Source organism: Octodon degus, unplaced genomic scaffold (assembly GCF_000260255.1).
Source record: "Octodon degus isolate 3935 unplaced genomic scaffold, OctDeg1.0 scaffold00105, whole genome shotgun sequence".
Taxonomy (NCBI): Eukaryota; Metazoa; Chordata; class Mammalia; order Rodentia; family Octodontidae; genus Octodon; species Octodon degus.
This window is the reverse complement of record NW_004524681.1, coordinates 6,011,644-6,032,810: the sequence shown is the minus strand read 5'-3', so window position 1 is coordinate 6,032,810 and position 21,167 is coordinate 6,011,644. Positions and strand designations below refer to the sequence as shown.

Here is a 21,167-nt window from a genome sequence, read left to right as displayed (position 1 = left end):
ACCTCCGGCTCCGACTGTCTCCATTATACCGCCTGAGCTTTCTGAAGGCTGAAACCCACTTCACAGACATGACGTCTATAAAAGTCCACAGAGCGCAGGCGCCCCAAGGACTGTGGCAGGGTGCCTCCGTAGATGGCTCCTCCTTCCTATGCCCGACTTGTCACTAACATCCGGGGGATCTCATGGGAACTGGGAGGTATGACACACAGCAGAAATCCACAGAGGAATCGCAGGTGGCACCGACGTTCTCCCCAGCCCTCCTTTCTTCCCCGCGAAGGGTGGATCAGCTCTGGGTCTTCGTGGCCCACATTCAGCGTACTTGGTTTGGGGATGTGTGTGGCCTACTGCAGCCAGTGAAGTTAGAAATGGCGGTGGGAAAATCACCCATGATACCTTTTCTCCCAAGATGCCGTGAATGTGATGATGTGCTGGTGCATCTATACAAGGGGATGCGGCATAGGCTCAGGGCATGAACCACAACCAGTGTCCCTGTGGCTCTGATCTGTGTGTCTCAGAAGCCTTGTAAAGGAAGTCACTGAACTGGACTATGACAAGGCTTGGATGAAGCTAGTCTATTTCCCAACCTGGATTCAGAAAAAGTAGGGAAGTCAAAAAAGCCTAAAAGTGGGGCTAGAAGGCCTCGCTATGCACATATGAACAGTATGCAGCCCCAAAGGCCACTCTGAGGACTGCCGTGCAGCCTAAACCACCACAAGAAAACGGCAGAAGGCCAGGTTGCCGGTCTACTTACGGACGATACACTGATTTCCACCAGGTAAGGTTTTCCATCCAGGACAACAGTAAGCATTAAAATGTGATCCGCAGACATTGGGTCTGAAACAAAAACACAGAATTCCATACATATTTTTTAAAATAAAAAGGGATAGGATAAAATGAAAGATGAAAAACATCTCTACATTATAAAAACAGAATGAACCCTGGCAAACAAAGGAAAATAATTAGTAATTTGGAATAATATAACACAAAGACGGCAATAGGAATATTAACATCTGAGCATGCAGTGGATCAGGGAACAAAACCTCGAGGGGCAAAACCTGGTGCCTTCTGCTGCAACGCGCAGATGAGAAACTTTACGGAGCCGTGCGTCTTGTACAAACAACAAACTTTCTACCAATCTAGTAATAAAAGTCATACTCAGATTGCTTTAAATATCTAGTCTTTGAAACTGTATTTTTTACACTATGGCTCAGCTCACCTCTAAAATGGTTCTATGTTCTTCCTTAGCCCAAAATTATAGGAATGCCAACTTTAACATCAGCCAGAAAGCGTAAAGCCCAAAATGTGCAAATACTTCTTTAGCTAAAGTTTGGAATTGCAGTTGATATCAGCAGTGACACGAAAATAAAATCAGTGTCAGTGCAACCCCCAGTGCCCACTTAGGCTTGACTAAGGGAGGCTGAGGGCAGAGGAGAACTAGGAAGAAAATAAAACTGTGCACACAGCTCATTACACGTCTTGGAGCAAAACCACCATTCAGGATGATCTATATTTAATGATCTCAGGGAGCAATTTCAGGTAAAGCGTTAGCTACTCCTGCTCTGGAAACAACCAGCAGGAGCATCCAGACGCCCAAAGGAAGCCATTCATCTCACTCTCCTGTGTCCTTGAGCCTAAACATCAGTGCTCCTCGCTGACGTTCAGGAACCATTAAGAAAGGTCAACAGTTCTGCAATCAGTGGCACAAACCAGAAACTATGCCAAGACTCGCCACTATAAACACTCCAGTTCCACAGCCACAAGCCTGTAAGCTACAGCTCCATAGCGCAAAGGTGTGGCTTGGCTGGAGGGCATGCCCACATTCTCTCTCCGTGTGGGACCACAAGAAACAATTTCTCAGAACTCTCCTCAAACCAGGGCAGGACTTGGCCTGTCCCTACTCCACAGAACCTGGAATTCTGCAAGCCCCAGTGCCCACTTAGCTTGACTGAGGGAGGCTGAGGTCAGAGGAGAATTAGGAAGAAAGACGGGGAGGGCCATAAAGAAGGGACCCTAACTCCATAGCCAACAGCTGAGGACTTCTCCAAAACTAGGGAGGAGAGGACTGCTGGCCAGAGGCTTAGCATGTGCACAGCCTGACTGCAGGGTCTCCCTGAGGTCTACTTTATTTTCTGCACACACTAGGTGGCAATATTTCTGCCTTGTGTGCACCAGGCGAGGGTGCCCATCAGATGGAGCAATGGGCAGGAACGGGTGCTGTGTCAAAAGGGCAGGGACAGCCTAACGCAGCAGCAGCAGCAGGACACAGCCATCTTCTGACCTAAATTCCAGCACATCTTCTGACTCAGCCCAAGGAACGCGACAGGATGCGGGCAGAGACAAATGTTTTATTATTAAGACTTCTAAGTCAAGAGCTCTCGACGCTTTCTCCCTCCTACGACAAAGTCGTGTTCCAAAATTCAGGGTCCGGAACTTCCTGGGCAAACTCAGAAGTGCCGACAGGGAAGTGGGAGGAGGTGGCAGGGTGGGGGGCTGGGGTGAGGTGGGTGGGAGGACACCCTGACCTTCTAAACTTCATAAAAGTTCTCTCCATTGGAAAGGACAGCCCCAGCCAATGTCAACGGCCGCCAAGCTTCCCACCAACAGCCCACTTTGACAGTTTCCCTGGACACAGCCCAACCCCAAACCGACTCTGGACTCCCTTCACAGGACCCCTGAGACCACGCAGGGTGCCCTGTGGTTGGAGGAACTGCTCTTCAAACAAAAGCCAAGTCATACTGTCTGACAAAAATTAGTGTATTTATGGAGAAAACACATAACAGGGTGAAAAGGCTAAGGTAAAAGGGCCCGGAGTCAGTGATTTCAGTCCTCCAAAGCAAGATATTAAGATTTCCCAATGTATTTGAAAAATCACAATACCATGAACATTGTTCATCACCTTTAAATGTTTACAATCTGTCCAAGCATGGAAAAGCTTACAATCCACAAAGGTTATCCCCTACAAGTGCCCAGCCTCCAAAGCATCACCGTGTAAAGAGATGGCTTGAGCTGGGAAACGGGTTGGAGCAGAGGCGTGGAGGACAGCAAGGCCGCTGGCCAAGGAACTGGTTTAACTGCACCCAGGAACACCATAACGTCACCCCAAAGTCATTCTAAAATGATCAAAAATGGAAGAGAAAAGGGGACGGGTCACGTAAGGAGCTACGTCCTTGTCTTGCATAGCAAGCAGCTAACAGGAAGAGTTGAGTCTAGACTTAGAGGTATAAATGTAGTCGATGGCACTATACAAATGTAGTTGACGGCTCTATGCCTACAGACAGAGGAGCAAAAGTAGAAACGGCCACAACTGCTTGCGCCACGGGATGAGGACCTGGGAAGCTGTCCGCTCTTCCGGCATGTGCTCTTCCGCTTCAATCCCTGTCGCGCACTACAGTACATCCCCTTCCACACTGAGCTATCTTTTCTACAGGATGCCTTCTGCCATCACTCTCTTTCCTTAAGGAGCACTTTTTCATTTTCCTGCATTTCTCGAGATGCTCTATAATTTCAAGCTGTGGTGTGGCTGTGACCTGGATACTTTGTTTTCTACCTGTACCCTCCATCAGGAGAAATACAGTTGAATTTTCATGGTTTCAAGCCACGATATCACAGAACAATGACTGTTTTACTCTCCTTGTCACTTGCTCTTGTAGCATTAAATATCTTCATATCATGTGGCTCAAAGAAAAGGATCAGCCAGATGCACAGCATCTCTGGGCCAATTCGGGTCCTGAGAACTGCAAAGCAGCAGAACCCGCTACATAAGTGAGGTGACCTCTTGTTCTACTCACACAGAAACAAAAGCACAACTCCGACTGTAGAAATAAATGAATGCCTCATTTAAGTTGGAAAGCAGTAAAATATGTGAAGTCGAAGGGATTATTTCTGTTATAAAACATTTTATTCTAAGGTTTCAATACAAACAGCACTTATAAAGAAGATGATTTTTTAATAAAGTCACTGTTTGAGGGTAAATGAAAGTGTACCACTCACGCCACTTTCTCTGCATAGCCATCTCCAACACCCCACTCTCCCCTCAATAGACAGAGGGAAGCAAATTAAAGAAGATTGAAGGGCCGGCCAAATAGCTCAGTGGATTAAAGTGCCTGCAAGCAGGCCCAAGGGCTGAGGGTTCAATCCCCAGGCCTGCTGTGCTGGCCCTGCCCCCGGGGCATGTTGAGACAGCAACTGAGACTGGGCCTGGTGGCACGCCTGTAATCCCAGCTCTTGAGAGGCTGTAAACAGGTGGATCACTAGGAGTCCAATTTAGTAGTGAGAGCCTGAACACCCTGTGGACCCTTCCCTAAAATACAAAGAAAGACAATTGAAATTCAAAGGAAAAGAACTTTCTGCTCTCAGTGTTCAACACAGACTACTGTCACTGGGCATGGTGGCACACACCTATCATCCCAGCCCTCAGGAGGCAAGATTGCCTTGAGTTCAAGAGCAGCCTGGGCTACCTAAGTGAGTTCAAAGCCAGCCTGCGCTACATGGTGAGACCTTGCCTCAAACCCCCAAGACAGACCATTTCATCCACCAGTCTGTTGCTGCCGCCTTCCACGCTACACAAATCCACGCTTAGGAAGGCTACACTAACGAGCCACAGCACCCCAGCTGGGAATAAGCATATAGTAGGGATTCTAACCCAGAAAGCCTGACTCCTAATTCCATTCTCTTAGCCCCTAGGTAGGGCAAAGGGTCTTTAGAGGTCAGGATGGTGTTGCACACCACAGGGTCTGTAGTGACATCAGTAACCTAAGATCACAGAAGTCCATCAATAGAGCTAAGACAAAGGCTGGCTGGTTGTGAAGAACTATGTTCAGATGCCACCTGACCCTAGGTCACACTTGTTTAATAGCTCAGTATACAGCTGTAACTCAGGCCGACAGCACCCCAACCCCCGGGATGTGAGCGCCCAGGGTGCATCTCTGCAGAATTCAGGCACAGGTCAGGCAGCTCGTGCGGGCTCCCTAAAGCCTGTCTCAGGAGCAACAGCACCCAGCTACCTCTCAGGAACAGTCAAGGTCCCTGGAACCTGTTCGCGGGGCCATGTTCCTTAGCCAGCACCCACTGTCCGAGCCTGGCCTCTCCTCAGCAAGACAGCCTCCTGGATTCCTCTCCCAGGCCTGCTGGTCTTTTTGCTAGTTGGTTTCCTAGGTGAGATCCTGAATAATCAGTGGACAAAAACTAAGGACCCAGGAATCAAGAACAGACTTAATAATTGTGCATCGGTGTTGGCTCATGAATGGTGACAGAGGAGTCACACTCCAGTAGCAGACATACACTGTGCCTTCCATCTACCCTACACGCACTAGGAAACTGGGGACTCAGAAAGCCATAAAGGCAGTTCCCCAAGTGTGGGAGCACTTGGCACAGACAGCCAACTTCAACCCTGTCAGAATCTTTAATGGATGACTAGAGTGCATGCATGTGTGTGTGTTGTTTTGGGGGGAGAAAAAACAAGAAGTTAAAGCTCAGAAAGCTGGGGTTCACTCTCCCAGGAAATGAGACCAGAACCACAGACACTGAAAGAACATCTGTGTGCGGCAAGTCTGGAGTCCTCTGGCCACCACAGACTCAGGAACCCAGTATCACACACCTCCAAGAAGACAGCCAGCTTTTCCAAGGGTGCCACCCCAAGAGCCCTCATGAGTTTTGATGGCAATCATGAAACTCACTCTGTGACTTTGCCCTGGATCTGTGCTCTGGGCAGGGGATGGGCTCTGGCCTGTGGGCATCACCAGCTGGTTATGTAAAAGGAGCTTCCATTAAATCCACCGACAGAAGTGTATTTGTTCACTAGTTGGAACTACCGTTAGACCCTCTGGGGATGAGGAAAGGTTGCCCCAAGAGAGAAAAGCCAACACACCTCAAGTCTGTATTTCTTGGACATCTGAGATTGGACCAGGGACATCATGAAAATACATGGTGCCAGAGACTTTGCCTTCACCCACGAGCTCCAGGACTCCTGTGAGCTTCCTTGGCATACTTCCTCCACTTATTCAAGCCAAAGCCACAGGGTCCTTTTCCAAAGAGGAGACAAAATTACAAAAATGCAAAACAGATGAACAAGAGAGGCACCCCGAGCTGGAACATGAGAGGGAGGCTGGGGAGATCCCCAGCCCTTTCCTCTTGCCACTGCCTGTAGCAGGTATGAGGGTTGCAAGCATGATGCTGATCATGTCCCAGCATTCTCACAGCAAGAGCTCTGTCCAGGGAGGTGACATCTTCTGAATGTTGTAGCAGCTCCAGGAAACTTAGGGGAAAAAGGGGGTCCTCGGTCTGAATATTACTTCAGTACTAAATATTAGCGGCACCCAACTGGCAAACAGGTAGGTTCTAAAACTTCTTTCTACACAGAGGGATTCAGACAGCAGCCTTGCCAACAGAAACAGTGGTAACACGAGGTGACCTAGTCCCCAAGGCGGTCAAACAACAGTGGCCCAACAGCCTGACCACAGCTGAAAATGTTGTCTTGTGGGAAACACTCCACACTAGCAACCTACAGCCGGGGGCCCAGTGACCTACAAAGTGGGACACCCGGACTCCGCAACCCCACATCACGCCATGGGGACACTAGCCCAGGTCCCATGCTCTCCCCACACCCACAACAAGACCACTCAGCTCCAAATGGTGCCTCACAACCCTCTCGAAGAGCACACGCCAACATCCGCATCTAGTTCCCACCACTGCCGTTTTAGGTCAGATGCTGCTTTACAGGCCCAGGTCTTTATCAGTCCCAATCTCCTTTAGCTGTGTGGCATGTCTTCTCTGGGCTTCTGAAAAAGGATGTTATGTAGTGTCCTGTTCCCACAGACTGTGATCGCTTTATTCATTTCCATGTTTCCTACCAATAACCTCTGTTTGTCACAGTTGCTCTGAATAAGTAAACTAAGTGTGTCATATTTTTTAAACTTTTTTCTCTCATGCCAAAATGTTGATAATTTCATTACTGAAGCCACACAGTGATTCCCCCCAGTTGTTTGCTATATTATTTTCAGCCATTGATAGACTGAGGTTTTCTCTGTCTAATGAACTTTAAGTTTGCAAGCTCAATACCTAACATAGTACCTGAAGCTTCAGTGGTAAATAAAGGTTTAGGGCTTCAAAGGGATTCTTCCAACTAACACAACCTAAGAGCAAGAATTTTGTCAGAGTAGTATTTAATTCACTGGAAAGGTAACTATGTTTATGGGAAATTAATGAAAATAAATTTAAGGGCCGGCCAAATAGCTTAGCGGATTAAAGTGCCTGCAAGTAAGCATAGGGGCCAGGGGTTCAATCCTGGGCCTGCCGTGCCAGCCCCGCCTCCCTCTTGGGAGGCTGTAAACAGATGAATCTCTACAAGTCCGATCTAGTAGTGAGACCCTAAACACCCTGTAGACCCTTCCCTAAAATACAAAAGAAAATAAATTTAAAAGACAATTACTAGTAAAAAAAATAATAATAATATATCTCATGTGCATTTTTTTTTGTTTTAGAAAATTAAAATTAAAAAGTTAAACACAGGGCCAGCAAGATAGCTCAGCAGATTAAGCACCTGCCCAGGAAGCATGGGGACTGGGGTTTGATTCCTGGCACCACATGTCCCACCAGCCCCACCCCTGAACACACTGAGCTGGCCACCGGGACCGGGCGCGGTGGTGCACACCTGTAATCTCAGTGCTCGGAAGGCTGAAAACAGGAGGATCGCTATGAGTCTGAGCTGCGGACTTTTAAACTATTGCTCTACCAAACCCTTTCACCTGACCAGGGACATTACTGCTAAGGAACAAAAAACTAAAACTCAGATCATTGATAAATCGTAGGTTCCTAAAGAGTCAGAGTTACATTGCAAAACTACAGTTGTTCGTGCTATTTCACTAAATTTGGCACTTCATAATACTTAGAGGCTAAAACCTGGCCAGTGTTTTCAGAGCAAAATTGTAATCACTTACATATAGATATATGGGTAATTTTAATAGCAATGTTTTAAATTTGAAGGAATTTGATTACAACAGTTACTTATCTAGCGCACTTGAAGTCACACTATAAAATTAAATCATAGAAATGTTTAGATTCTTCACAATTTACAAAATGATCCTGTGAACTGTCCCCAAAATGTATTACTGTGTTCATTTTTACATGAGGAAACTAAAAATCAGAGAAATATTTTTCAAATGTTATCTAATGAAAACATGTCCTAAATCATGACTTAAAAAAATGTTACTAAAACATTCTAAGATTAGTGCTATAGATGTTTTTGAGGTTAGAAGATATTCCTATAAATATCCCCCAAAGTGTTCCTTTATATTTTTTTAAATAAACTAACACAACTTTTTTTTTTTTTCAATCTGGTTCTGGTTCTGTTCTACCATGTCTATTAAAAAGGCAACACATGGGGAATGTGCTGTAGAAACCCTCACTCCATGTATACTAGTTTCTTTTTTCTTTTGTTCTTTTATTTTTATGTATTTACTACAGGGTCTACAGGGTCTCACTACACTGATTGGACTTATAGTGATCCTCCTGTTTTCAGCCTCCCAAGAGCTGGAATTAGAGGCTCGCACCACCACACCCAGTCTCAACTGTCATCTCAGTGCGCCCTGGATGTGGGCCAGCTCGGCACTCCGGGGATCGAGCCCTGGTCCTTGCGTCTGCCTAAGCAGGTACTTTAATCTGCTGCGTGCATGCTAGTTTCTGAGATGGCTCCTACATGGAGAGTGTCCTGTCCTCTCCTGACAAGAAGGTTCCTCAGCTCCTAATCTGCTCAGTGTCTCTGGAGCGCATGGGTGGGGAACAACACAAAGATTTCAAATGCCGATGGTTCAAAGCCTCCTCAGTGTTGGCCCAGATCCTTGGGGCAGCCCCTGGCCTCGGGTGTCCTGTCTGTTGGAAGGTACTTGACAGCTCAGGAAGACTACCAGATGCAGGCAGGCCACAATGGCCCAGCTGATTCTGAAAACCCTCCAGCTTCACACCTCTGGGAGCTACTCCTGGGCCTTCAGGGGTGCTGTCCTATACACAGAAAATGTGGGGATTCTACTTGGTCTCACAGCTGAGGCAGCTCTTCCGCAATCCAATCTGAGAGTGTCCTCTGGCCCAAGTGAGTGTTCTCCTCTTGACATGTTTCTACCTCAGGGGAAGGGGTGACAGTGCCAGTGCTTCAGGCAGAATGGGTGCTAGGCGCCAGCTCAGACCTTCAGAACAGCGACAGCTCCCAGAATGCAGACTGTGGTGTCCGCGCATGGAACGCTGTGCCCATCCTACCTGCTAGACAGTCCGGAAGGCTTCCAGTTCTTTGGAAACAAAACCTAAAGCCTGGTTCTAAACACCTGGCTGTTGGCCTGGGAGTTTTCTACAGGGCCGCAGGAGCACGTCAGGCCTGAGCAACCCTCAGGCCACGAAGCTCATGGGGGAGACCAGTGAGCTCCAGCACCTTCCCTCAGTATCACTAAAGCTACACTCAGCCCTAGCTGGTCAATCAAATGAGCACCCATGAAAAAGCAATGCTGAAATGAAAGTGCAAAGATTCTTTTTGAACCTTCAAAATTCATTCTCCCCCACTTTTCATTACACCCTCGTGCGAATCTCCTTAAAGTAAAAACAACATGTCAGAGTGATCCCAAGAGCTCGTGGGAAGAAGGTAGAGTTACAGGCCCTTGCAAAATTATTTCCTTCCCTCACTGCTCCCTTGAGTGCCAGGCTCATTTTGAATGAGTTGTCCAAAACCATCCAGCAGAGAGGCCAATTTTCACTCCAAGATGTCATGAGTTTTTCTATAACCCTCACTGTCATAGGCCAGAAAGGCAGGCCCAGGAGCATTGCAAACATCTCAGGCTGTGAACCTGGCACTCAGGTTCAAGACTAGAGGTCAAACGTCACAGTACTAACAAACAGAATTCCCCTAATGCTTTGGTTAAGCAGTGACCACCAATGGCGGCTACAGCCACAGAGAGAGAGACTAGCGACTACAAATATACTAGCTAATGAAAGGATGCATGCAATTTACCAAGGCTTCTGGGTAGAAAGGTGACTCCAAGCTGGATCAAGCTTCTAGCTCCAGCCAGCAGCTCATAACAAGTCCAGGAGACCAGGCAGGTCACCAGCCCACACCGCAGAAATGCTGTCCTCGTGGACCACGGACATAGTGTCACCAAATGGCAATGGGCAGTTTGCTGACTGGCATTGTAAGTAGCACTTGCTACAGGACATGACCAATTCTTTTTTTGTTTTTAATGTATTTAGTACAGGGTCTGCAGGGTCTCACTACACAGATCGGACTCATAGTGATCCTTTCAATTTCTTCAACAAATAAATTGCAAGAAAGAAAGTGACAGGGGGCCTGCCCATTAGCTCAGTTGTTTAAGTACCTGCTCAAACAAAGCAGTCAGCGTCAGGGTGCTGTGGTTCAAAACCCAGATACTCAACCCGAACCAGCCCTGAACTGAAGACAACCTCAGGCCACCAAAAAAAAAAAAAAAAAGAAAAAAGAAAGTGACAGAGGGACCATGTAGAATTTTTAAATATGCAAAAATGGTATCAACCAGTTAAAAAATATGGTGTTCATTTGGTTTCTGACTTGAATGAATCATCATTCATAAAAATGTGTGACCTCATTTAAATACTCGCAGAATATGTGATGATGGTATTAAAAGATTAATGTTAGCATTCAGGATGACGGTGGCATTGTTTCATGCTTTCTAAAGAAGTTTCTTATCTTTTAGAGATGTACAATGATATGTCTGCAAAGGAAAGCACTTTTCAGGGATTGACTTCAAAATAATGTCTGAGGGAAGAGAAGGAAATAAAAGTGCTGATGCTGTCTCCAGTGCTGTGTGTGTGAGATCCTGCCCGTTAAACAGTTAAGCACTAGAGATGGGGGGAGGAGGTGTGCAAAAAACGTAAGAGGCACTGGGTGCCTGGGCCAGTTCCTCATGAGGAACATCACTGTTATGTGCTACAAACATGTAATCAATATTTTTCAAAGTTTTTTTTTTTTTTTTTTTAAGTTGAAGACCACCACCAGTTTTGCAGCTCCCTCTGGTAGTCCAATCCACCTGGAGAGCCCGGCTCCTCTACGGCCACCACAAATTTTCTGTCCATTCTCAATTTTCTTATAGACCCAACTGCAAGTGTCAGGTAGCTCAACATGCCTGAGAGAGACAAGGATCCCAATGTGGAGATAATGACAGTCCAGTCCCGACACGGTTGGCATCTTGAATACATAGCAAAAACTGACCCACGCTTGTAGAAGTCTCACGTATCTCATGGCTAGCCGAGAAGGTTCAAGATCACTGCATGGGGCCAAGAACCAACAGCACATCCACACTTGTGTAAATAATCAGCATTAATTAGGCACGCGGGGACGGGCGGTCCCTGGGGCATGTCAAGGACTCACTGACTTGCTTCTTGTTCCTAAGTCTCCATGACAAACAAACTGATCCATTAACATGAAGACATACGGTGACGGTAAAGGCATTGATCTGTAAGAGCTGGAGGATGCTCATGCCTTACTTTCAGGGAACACACGAACTGCAGGGCAGAACTCATGTATCACGCACCAGGAAGCCCTGGTGCCCCTTGGACCCTCGATGTGTGGGAAAGTGCACACACCTATTTTCATGGAGAAACTGAAAGGCAAATGTGCAGACAAGGCCGTTGAGAGGTCAGAGACTGGGACATCTTGTGTCAAATGTTGAACCCTGATTACCAGGAGCTAGAACTGCTTACAAAATGCAAAGAGATATTCTGCATATTCCTGTAAAATTCCTGAAATGTTTTCAAAACTTTAAAAATATGCACATCTTTTATTTGAAATTCATTTTTCTCCTATGAGGTTCATGGAGCCCAAAAAGTACCTGGAATTTGTTTGTCTTTAAGTTTTTGGCTTTTTTCAAAATAAACTTTGATTTATTGATAGTGGTGTGATTTACGCCAAGCTGGTGAGAAGTATTAGATGAGCTGAACATTTTTCATGACAGATAGAAAATGAACCGTATTCTGTTCAGCCACTCCTTATTAGAAGCGCTCCTGTTTTGATAGTCTGTGAATGGACAGGGAGCAGTCACAGCTCCTTGAGTCCGATGCCAATCAGTTAAGCAGGGGCTGGCAGGCTGGGTGCAGAGGGCTGGAAGCAGCCCAGCACTCTGCCCGCAGGAAGATAATGTGCACGTTGTTCCACGTTCCAGGATGCTCGACTACTTAAGGTGGCTCTGAAAGTCAACCCTGGTTGAAATCAAGATGGGAGCCATCAAAAGAAAATGAAAATATCAGAAGACTTGCGATTTCTGAAGAGAAGTTAGGCAGGGAAGAAAACAAAGAGGAAGCCCTTCCTGCTGATGGGGTGTCACTCTGCGGGCAAGTGCGAGGTCCCAGGTAGGCAGCACTCCAGCCAGGGTGGGGGTTCGGGCTTATCTCGGGGTACAGCCTGAATGGGCCTGGCCTTGAACACGCACATGGTGAGCCCCCCAGAAGCACCAGGGTGAAGGAACCCCGCAGGGGCTGTGCTGGGTGAGTGAGCTCTTAGCTGGGGTTTGGATGTATCAATTTCCCAATCTAACATCTTTTCCTCATACTTTTTGTTTCAGTATTAGGGATTGAACTTGGCTTTGACACTGAGCTACCTACCTCTCTGCCCTTTTTAATTTTTTGAGACAGTGTTGCACCGCATTAAATTGCCTGGACTGGTCATCAACTTGCCATCTTCCTGTCTCAGCCTCCCAAGGTGCTGGGATTACAGGCATGCACCACCTTGCCTGGCTACCTGAGAAGACACCATTCCAGCCGGTCCAGGCAGAACCCACACACAGCTCAGGCCCACCAGCTGCAGGGCCTTATCACTGGCCACAGTGATGTGCATGTCCCTACAGACACAACATGCCACCCGAGAGGTGCCAGGGACTCTGTGAACCATGATGCGTGCATGGAAAGAGAGGTAAGCTCTCCATTTCTATGGTGAAGAGTGAGAGCCTGCGGCTTGGAACTGTGGTCATCCCCGTCATCACCACGTGCTCACTCTACTCGCCGCAAGTGAAACACATGTCAGGAATGACAACCACCTCGCCACGGAACAGCACGACTCCCAGGACATCGCTGCGCTGCCGCTGAAGTCATCCTCAGGCCAGTGCTTCCGGTTCCTAAGGTCTCAATTCCTTCCACAAAAGCTCTTGTGAAAAGAAAGTTTTCCTCAGGAAGGAGTTGAGGCTTAAATACTAGCTCCTCCACTAAAAAAGTGAGCTGTTTGGAAGAGCGGAAGGGCTCTGTGAGGAACAACTAGACACTTCTTTTGAAATGGAGGAAACCCAATCTGGGAAAAGGAGAAACTGAAAAATAAAGCTTTGACCACACACCACCTTTATGCACCACCAGGCCTCTACGTGGAAAGTGTGTTTCCACGAAAATGCCATTTCAAAAATGCTTTGGTGAGCTTCAAGCTGGCTTCTCAGGTTTCTGAACATAGTTCCAAGATGAGAAAGCAGAGAGCACCAGACACTACTGGTCACCTCACCCCTTTGCTTTGGCTGTTAAAGAACTACTGCTTGAGTTACTCCACACCCTCCCCGTCCTGACCGAGACCTTCATAAGCACAGCTTCCAGTGTCAGGTATTGTACCGGGAATCCAAAAGGTACTACCATCTCACTGCACCTGACACAACACAGAGAGGTGCTGACTTATCATGGTTACTGAGGATAAATAAGAAACAGAGGTCAGCCGCTGGCCTGAGGAGCTGGCCTGAGGTCTCTGTCGTGTAGGTAGTGGAGCCAGGATTTGACCCCAGGCATGCCTAACTCCACACTTCCAAACCTCTCTGCCCAGTAGTTATTAGCATTCATTGAAAATGACCCCTCAGTCCTTTCAAACAGTCCCACAAGCAATACCACTCCACCCCATTACCCCAACCATAGGAAACAGTACAAGGTAATTATAGCATAGCCCCCAGCCGCTAGCTCCGGGCTTTTATGACTATACTGCCAAATTGCTCCCAGCCATTCAGGAAATGTTCAGACACTTTCTCAGATTCCAGCTAAAACATCAGCAACGCGGCCCTGGGGAGCAGAGAGCTCACAGGGTGGTAATGGGATATAAAATTTGCAAACTTGAGGTCAGTGGCCTAAACTGGGGGTGTGAAGCAACAGTGGTCTACACAGGATTAAAATTTGCTGGACCTTATGAAGGCTGCTTATCAAGACCTTCCTCACTTGTCCAATGGCCTCTGACACTGGCCCCACTGGGCAAGATCCTGCACTGGGAGATTCCCCCATCAGCAAGAGAGCATTCCAGACTCAAATCCCTCCTGACAGCTTTCCTCCACCAGGGATGACCTCTGATCTGGGCCCAAGAGGAAAAGAGAGAAGCCTCCATGTCTACATTGTGTGAGAGGCCTGCTGTGTCAAGCACAGCAGAGGATGTGCAGACACTACACATTTTTCCAGGGCATGAGCACCAAGAGGCTCAATCCACCACCCAACAAACACAATTCCTCTTAAGTCCACTCTGACTGCCACACAGCTCCCCTTCATCAGGTAGGGATGAAAACAAGTACCACGGATCCTCGCCACACCTGGGTTTCAGCATTTATAAATGTCTGAAATCTGTTCCATCTGTCTCTCATCTGTAATATTTTTCTAAAGATAAATGTCTGACTAGGGAAGAAAATCTGAGCCATGACCTCATTTGAAAACAAAAAATAGCAATAAGAAGAGTGTTTAAAAAGGATTAATCAAAGGGATAGACCTATTAGGGTCTGGTGACAGCATCTTATAAATTAGCGTGATCAGGACAGGAGAGTTGTAGACAAGAACCATTACCCGCTGCAGGAGTGGTTACATAATGTCACATGCATGTGTGATGGGCTGCTTGCTTCTCACTGCATGCCTTTAGTAGCTTGGCACCATTCCTGGCACCCAAGCACCTGTCTTTTTGCCATGGCCCTCCTCCAAAAGTTCCCTGTCCCTCCAGTGGACCATGAAGGTCCCAGTTCTCCCAGTCCCACCACCACTGCGATGCTGAAGTTGTCAACAGCATGTGTCAAAACTCAGCACTTGGCTGTGCCCAGCCGGATCCTTGGCTAATACAACTTCGCTCCCCTAACAAAAACCCTCACTGTTTTTCTTTCTGAAGACCCCACGTCTTCCAGGTAATTTTATTGGGGATTTACTTGTTTTCCTCAATGTTCCACTCTTTCTTGATCCCTAGCTTCCCTGTCTCACTTGTAGCTCAGGCGATGACTTGTTCTAAGAAAGAAGAAAAAAAGATAAGACAATGATGAGAAAGAACAAGAAAGGGCAAAGATGCAGAAGAAAGAAAATAATTTCATTTTAAAATGAAATGAGGCTCCGACTCTAGAGTGCCTTCTTTTTAGGATCACAACTATCAACACACGCAACAGGGACACGGCGTCCGTAGGGCCGCACAAACCCTGTCTCCCAACAGTGGCACCATGAAGCGCTTGTACTATATTTGGACTTCGATGTGTTTGAATACTTATATCTGAATGTAAGACTGCTAGCCTAGGAATTCACAGCCCTTGCGAACACCGACCCAGATCACTTGTGTGTTGGAGGATTTCTCCCATTCCGAGCGGACCGCTGTCCGGAACACATCTCTGGCTGAGAAGGGCAGAGCTAGAACATTTCCCCTTCTCCCTTCTGCTCTGAGGGAGCTGCACTAAGAGACACTGTCCTAACTACAACCAAAACTAAAGAAAAAGCCACTGGCATAAAGTTGTACAGTCACAAGAAACTGAAAACCAGGGCTTGACATAGAAGAGGCCATCCACAACTCACGTTTTATTATAGGGCCTACTCCAGTTTTGTTCTATGAATAACAGGGTGTCTCCACTTGGGCCAAAGTAATGGAGTTCATTAATTCTACTGGCAGGCACATCCCTAGTTTGGGTTATTATATATAAACAATGATTCCAAAAATAACTGAGGTGAGTTACACCAACACATGTATAAAACTGAGGCTGTGGATATAAATTGAAAGTAAAATTCCTTATAGAAAGAAAACGAAACATACAAACACCTATGCTAATAAATCAAGAGTCGTCGTGCGTTAAATTTATCACAGACTCTTTCTTAAAAGTTCAAGGAGGAAAGGAACTTTGTAATTCTTATATTTGCGTAAAGTGTACCAGTATACTAGGAGCCATCAACTCACTCCTGGGGGCTGTGCGTTCTTCAAGTAAAGAATTAAGGGTAGAAATGAAGCCGGGGGTCCTTAATATGAACCAAATATTGTCCATGGAGCATTTTTTATTCCCGTCATAGCAGAAATCACAGAGAAGCACCCCTGGTGCAGAACTAAGCCAATTACCGGGCTCAGGTTAGAACACAGCTTCAGTGCGGATTAACTTCTCAGAGCCTCCGCCCTGCTTGCCCGAGGGGGCTCAGAGAACCCAGGCACTTCCAGTGCTGCCCCTGCTGATCCATGCTGCTGCCCATGGCCAAACAGAGGGCCCCTGACCCCTGACAGCTGCTCTGGGCAGCCTGCGGTCAATGGCAGGGGAGAAGCAAGCAACCAAGGGCCAGGGGCTGTCCTTGCGAAGCAGCTCACACAGGCAGCAACCCCGGACAAGATCTTGTCGCTGCATCTGGCACTCAGTCCCCCAGGCGAACAAACACTGTCCATGGCAGCCCGGGAGGGAGGCTGCAGGAGTGCAGCTTTAGAACCGAGATCCCACGTGCCCCGGGTCGGAGAGGAAGGGTCTTGCTACTGCGCTCCCCCAACCCACACCTGTGCGCTTAGAGCACCCACCCCAACACAAGCACACACGGAGGACCCTGCTACACCAGGCACTGGTCCTTGTCCAAACGCCTGACCCACAGATTCGTGAGAAATAACGAAATGATCCTCTGGGATAAGTTGTTACACGGCTGCAGGAAAAGCAAAACCCTCACAAATGGAAACGGTGTGCTAGCTCTAGAGTCTCGGAATGGCCTCACTTGCCTATGCTTTCTCACACATGGTGTCATGGGGCCCTCGTGTGCGGCAGTACTGTGCACGGTGCAGGTGGTTCATCTCCTTTTCGCAGTCTAGTAACCAATGGTTAAGAGCTGCCTGCGATGGGCTGGCCAGGTAGCTCAGCGGACTAAAGTGCCTGCTTAGGCAGATGCAGGGACTAGGGTTTAATTCCCCCATGTGCCATGCCGGCCCCGCCCCTGGGGTGCGCTGAGCTGGCAACTGAGACTGGGTGTGGTGGCGCACGCCTGTAATCCCAGCGCTTGGGAGGCCGAAAATAGGAGGATCACTACGAATCTGATCTGTGTAGTGAGACCCTGTAGACCCTGTACTAAGTACGTAATTTTTTTTTTTTTAAAAAAAGCTGCTTGCGTTGCCACTGGAGCTACTGGAGCTCCCCACCCTATTCAGACCAGCAACCCTTCTCCACCCTCTCACCGCTACCCCTGCCTCCCAAATCTCGCAATCTGTCTAATCACTCAGCCTGCACAATACTGCCCCAGTGGCAAAGGTCTGATCCTGCTCCCCTCTTAGAATTCCCGAACAATTCCCTATCTTTGCCTTTCAAATCAGAAATGCACTTTGTGTGCCTCGCTCTGTAGTCACTAGCACAAAATACCTGGAGCCCACAACAAAAGGAGGCAGGTTCATTCAGGCTCGTGGGTTCCAGAGGGCTCAGTCCACAGCTAGCCGGATCCACCACAGGAACTGCCCAGTAGAAGGGCCTGGGAGGGGAAAGCTGCTCTCTGGGGTAGCATCCAGGAAGCAGAGAGCAAAGGGAGGAGCCAGGGACAAGTATGCGTCTGGTCCAGGTCACACGTGGGCACCTCTTCCAATTGCATCTTACGTCCCAACGGCACATGGAGCGGTGGACTCCTAAGGGACCGAGCCCATGATGAGCGCAGTGTCCGGTGACGCACTTGCTTCCAAAAGCCCCACTCAGAGCACAGGACACATGGAGCCCCTCTCCGACCTCCAGCAATGCGCAGTAGGTCCTACAGACTGCACAGCTCCAGGGCGCTAGCCTCACAGACCACGCGATGAACAGTGCCACCCGGAGCCACAAAACACAAAGCCAGTCCAGCTGTACTCGATGCCTTGTGGCCCCAAACACTCTACGTCCTTTTCCCTCCACTACTGGACAATGAGCCCAGGGCCTTTGTATTCAACAACTCTCCCTGTCCCTTTTTAATTTTACTTTTTAATTTATTTTGTGATGGGGTCTGCCTAAATTGCTAACGGTCCTGGCTGGGCTTGCATTTGTAGTCCTCCTACCTCAGCCTCTCAGTTTCCTGGGATTACAGGCCTCTGCCACCACGCCTGGCCTCTGTATGCCTTTTCCACTCAGATTTTTCCTTTCTCTCCTCCACTTCCTCCAACTCTAGTTGACACCAAGAACCCTACCTAATCAGTCAGCTAATCCAGGTTGGTCAGACTGTGACCATGGAAATTTTATCTACTGACCACCCACTACATGCACAGTTCCTAAGTATCCTTAGAAATAAACAAAATTTCTGTCTTCAAGATACTCTCAGTCCTAGTGGACAGCTGCTCTTTATCACAGTGATCAGGGGCTAGAAAACTTTCTGTGAAGAGCCAACAAGCAAATGCTTCAGTTTTGCAGCCGCTCGGTCTTACCCGTCACACCTGCTTCCCCCACCACACAAGCAGCCAGAGATGACACAAAGAGAGTCACGGCTTTGATTCAGTGAAACCTAATTTCCACACCAGCTGGTGGATCCATAATTTGCCGGCCCGAAGACTTCCACTGTGGAATCCTTTTCAACCCCACTTCCACCACGGAGCTTCCCGTGGCTTATTAGGGTATCTGTCGTCAGCCAATGCTGTGTCTTCCCTGCAGCCATGGCAGTGAGGATTCTGGGGAAACGAAACCACCCAAGGCATGAAGGAAAGGCTCCTATCAGGCTTATTAGAATGGAGCAGCAGTTAAACACTAAGAAATCTGACTATGAAGGATGTCCCAACCTTCTTATGTCCCTGGAGTAATCCCTGAAACTCTTCATGCTGCTATTTCTTCCTTCCTGTATATACAGGCAAAATGTTTAATCTCCCCCACCTAAGGAGATATGGAAAAAATTGATATTTTAAAATTGCAATCCTATGGGCCAGCCAGATAGCTCAGCAGATTAAAGTGCCTGCTTAGACAGACACAGGGACCAGGGTTCGAGCTCCATCTCCACGTGTTGTGATGGCCCCACCCACGGGGTGCACTGAGACAGTGATTGAAACTCGGTGTGGTGATGCACGCCTGTAATCCCAGTGCTGGGGAGGCTGAAAACGAGGATCACTATGAGTCAGATCTGTGTGGTGAGACCCTGTGGACCTTGTAGACCTTGTACTAAATACAAATAAATAAATAAATAAATAAAGTGCAATCCTCCCTGATACAACAATGCTTTGCTATTTCTTAACCATTATTGTTACAATTTAATGTAAAAATAAATTGGCTCTGAGTTTAGAGGCAGCCAAAGTAAAAAGAAAGAATCAAATAACTCCTCTTTACCAGGAAGAGAACATACCAGCAGGACACATGCCAATTTCCTCGCAAAGAGAAATCCCTCATGCAAATCTGTCCTGGGAGAAATTTACTGTGCAGTGCACCAAATAGTAAGAGATTCTGGGTGATGAAATAAGCAACAGGTCCACTCTGAGCCCCAGACACTGTGGTTAGTGGATGCCTGCGACAGTCATTCACCACCCTCAAGAAAAGTGCAAGGCGAACACAAGCATATAGCACCCCTGCCCGCAGGACCCCAACCCCCTCTGACATTCTCCCAGGGTTCTCTGCTTCACTTTGAAGAAAGGGTAGAAAACATTCTTATGAACTCTGTAACACTATGATTAACGAAGAGTCCTCGTCTCCACTGGAATATGAGGAATCTTCTGTGGAGTTTTACTGATATCTCAGTCCCACATTTTTGCCCAGTGGGATGAAAAACCAAAACCATAACTAAAACTAATGGAGAAAGAAAAGTTACTGTTGACACTTTGTCTTGAGAGTATAACCCTGCATACCTCAGCTCCCGTTATCTATAAAAGGAAATTAGTAAAAGGACCCTCCCCCAGAGAGGTTGCATTAAGTTAATGTCACGCGGCAGGCACTTACAATAGTATCTGGCACATAAATGTCCCCTAAGTGTTACCTGCTATAGTTCCCAGTGTTATTGCCGAGGGTCCTGATTCACAATGGTTGGAGTTACACTTTCATTGAATTTTGTCACAATGGTGTGAAAACAATAGGCAGTCAGTAGAGACTGTGTTGCAAATGCTGAATTGTGATCTTTTCCCAGGTTAGGAAATATGTAGGCACCGTACTCTCTGGAAATGCCGCCCAATATTTATGAGGATGTAACCCCATTTTAACTTGGAGAACACGCATATTTATTTTTATTTAATACTAGACTACATACCTTGCCCCTGTTGATTCCTACTTCTTGACTAGTACTCTACTAACTATGAAGACCTCCAGGATATTGGCTCCAGTTCTGATATTCCACAAGGTAAATTCAGGCTGGAATTCAGTCTAGGCTTCCTAGATTAATGAACTCTCTGAAACCCCACTGAACAAAATGTGAGATGATATGCTCCTTCCAGGATTCTGGCCTTTGATAATTTTACAATCTAACACGAAAATCAAGTAAAATAGTCATGAAACACTAAACTCTCTTATACCTACCATAGAAGTCAGGCCTGATATATCACTGATTTCAGCTTTTGCAAAGAATTTCAAAGCAAACAATAATAAATTTAGGAGGAGGCTCATTCACTGAGTTAGTTTCTAGGATATTATTAACCTAGCTTATTTCTTTTTGAAGAAAACATTCCCATTAAAAATTAAAGCTAAAATTCCCAAGTTGATTAAATAGGCTATATGACTTATTGTATGAACACCAATAACTTGGTCAGTATTTCGCTTAGGACATTGACTAGTACTCAGGGCCACAGAGGAGCAGGTCTACATTCTTTAAAATTCCAAATACTCTTGAAGAGCTGCCTGTAGCTGTTTCCTTTGTGCCTTGCTTCATTTCACCAGGAGTTGATGTGTGTCTTAACCAATCTGTGTTGCCAGCGGTGTGTGCACTCCTAGATACCCTCTCCCCAAGGTTGCAAAATTAGTCACATAAGTACTTCACTTCTACCTTTTTTGTTTACAAGGCGGGATTACTGAAAGCTTCTATATAAGAATGTTTCTTTTAAATACTGT

The 21,167-nt window shown here is 47.0% G+C and overlaps 1 protein-coding gene across 1 annotated transcript in view; it reads right to left on the bottom strand.

Annotated features, from left to right (window-relative positions):
- Window positions 1-21,167, bottom strand: part of Fbn1 (fibrillin 1) — a 217,364-nt gene that overhangs the window by 190,820 nt on the left and 5,377 nt on the right. Inside the window, exon 3 of the mRNA XM_004639014.2 lies at window positions 752-834. Within this exon, the coding sequence (XP_004639071.1) occupies window positions 752-834 (83 nt within the window). The remainder of the gene's footprint in view (window positions 1-751; window positions 835-21,167) is intronic.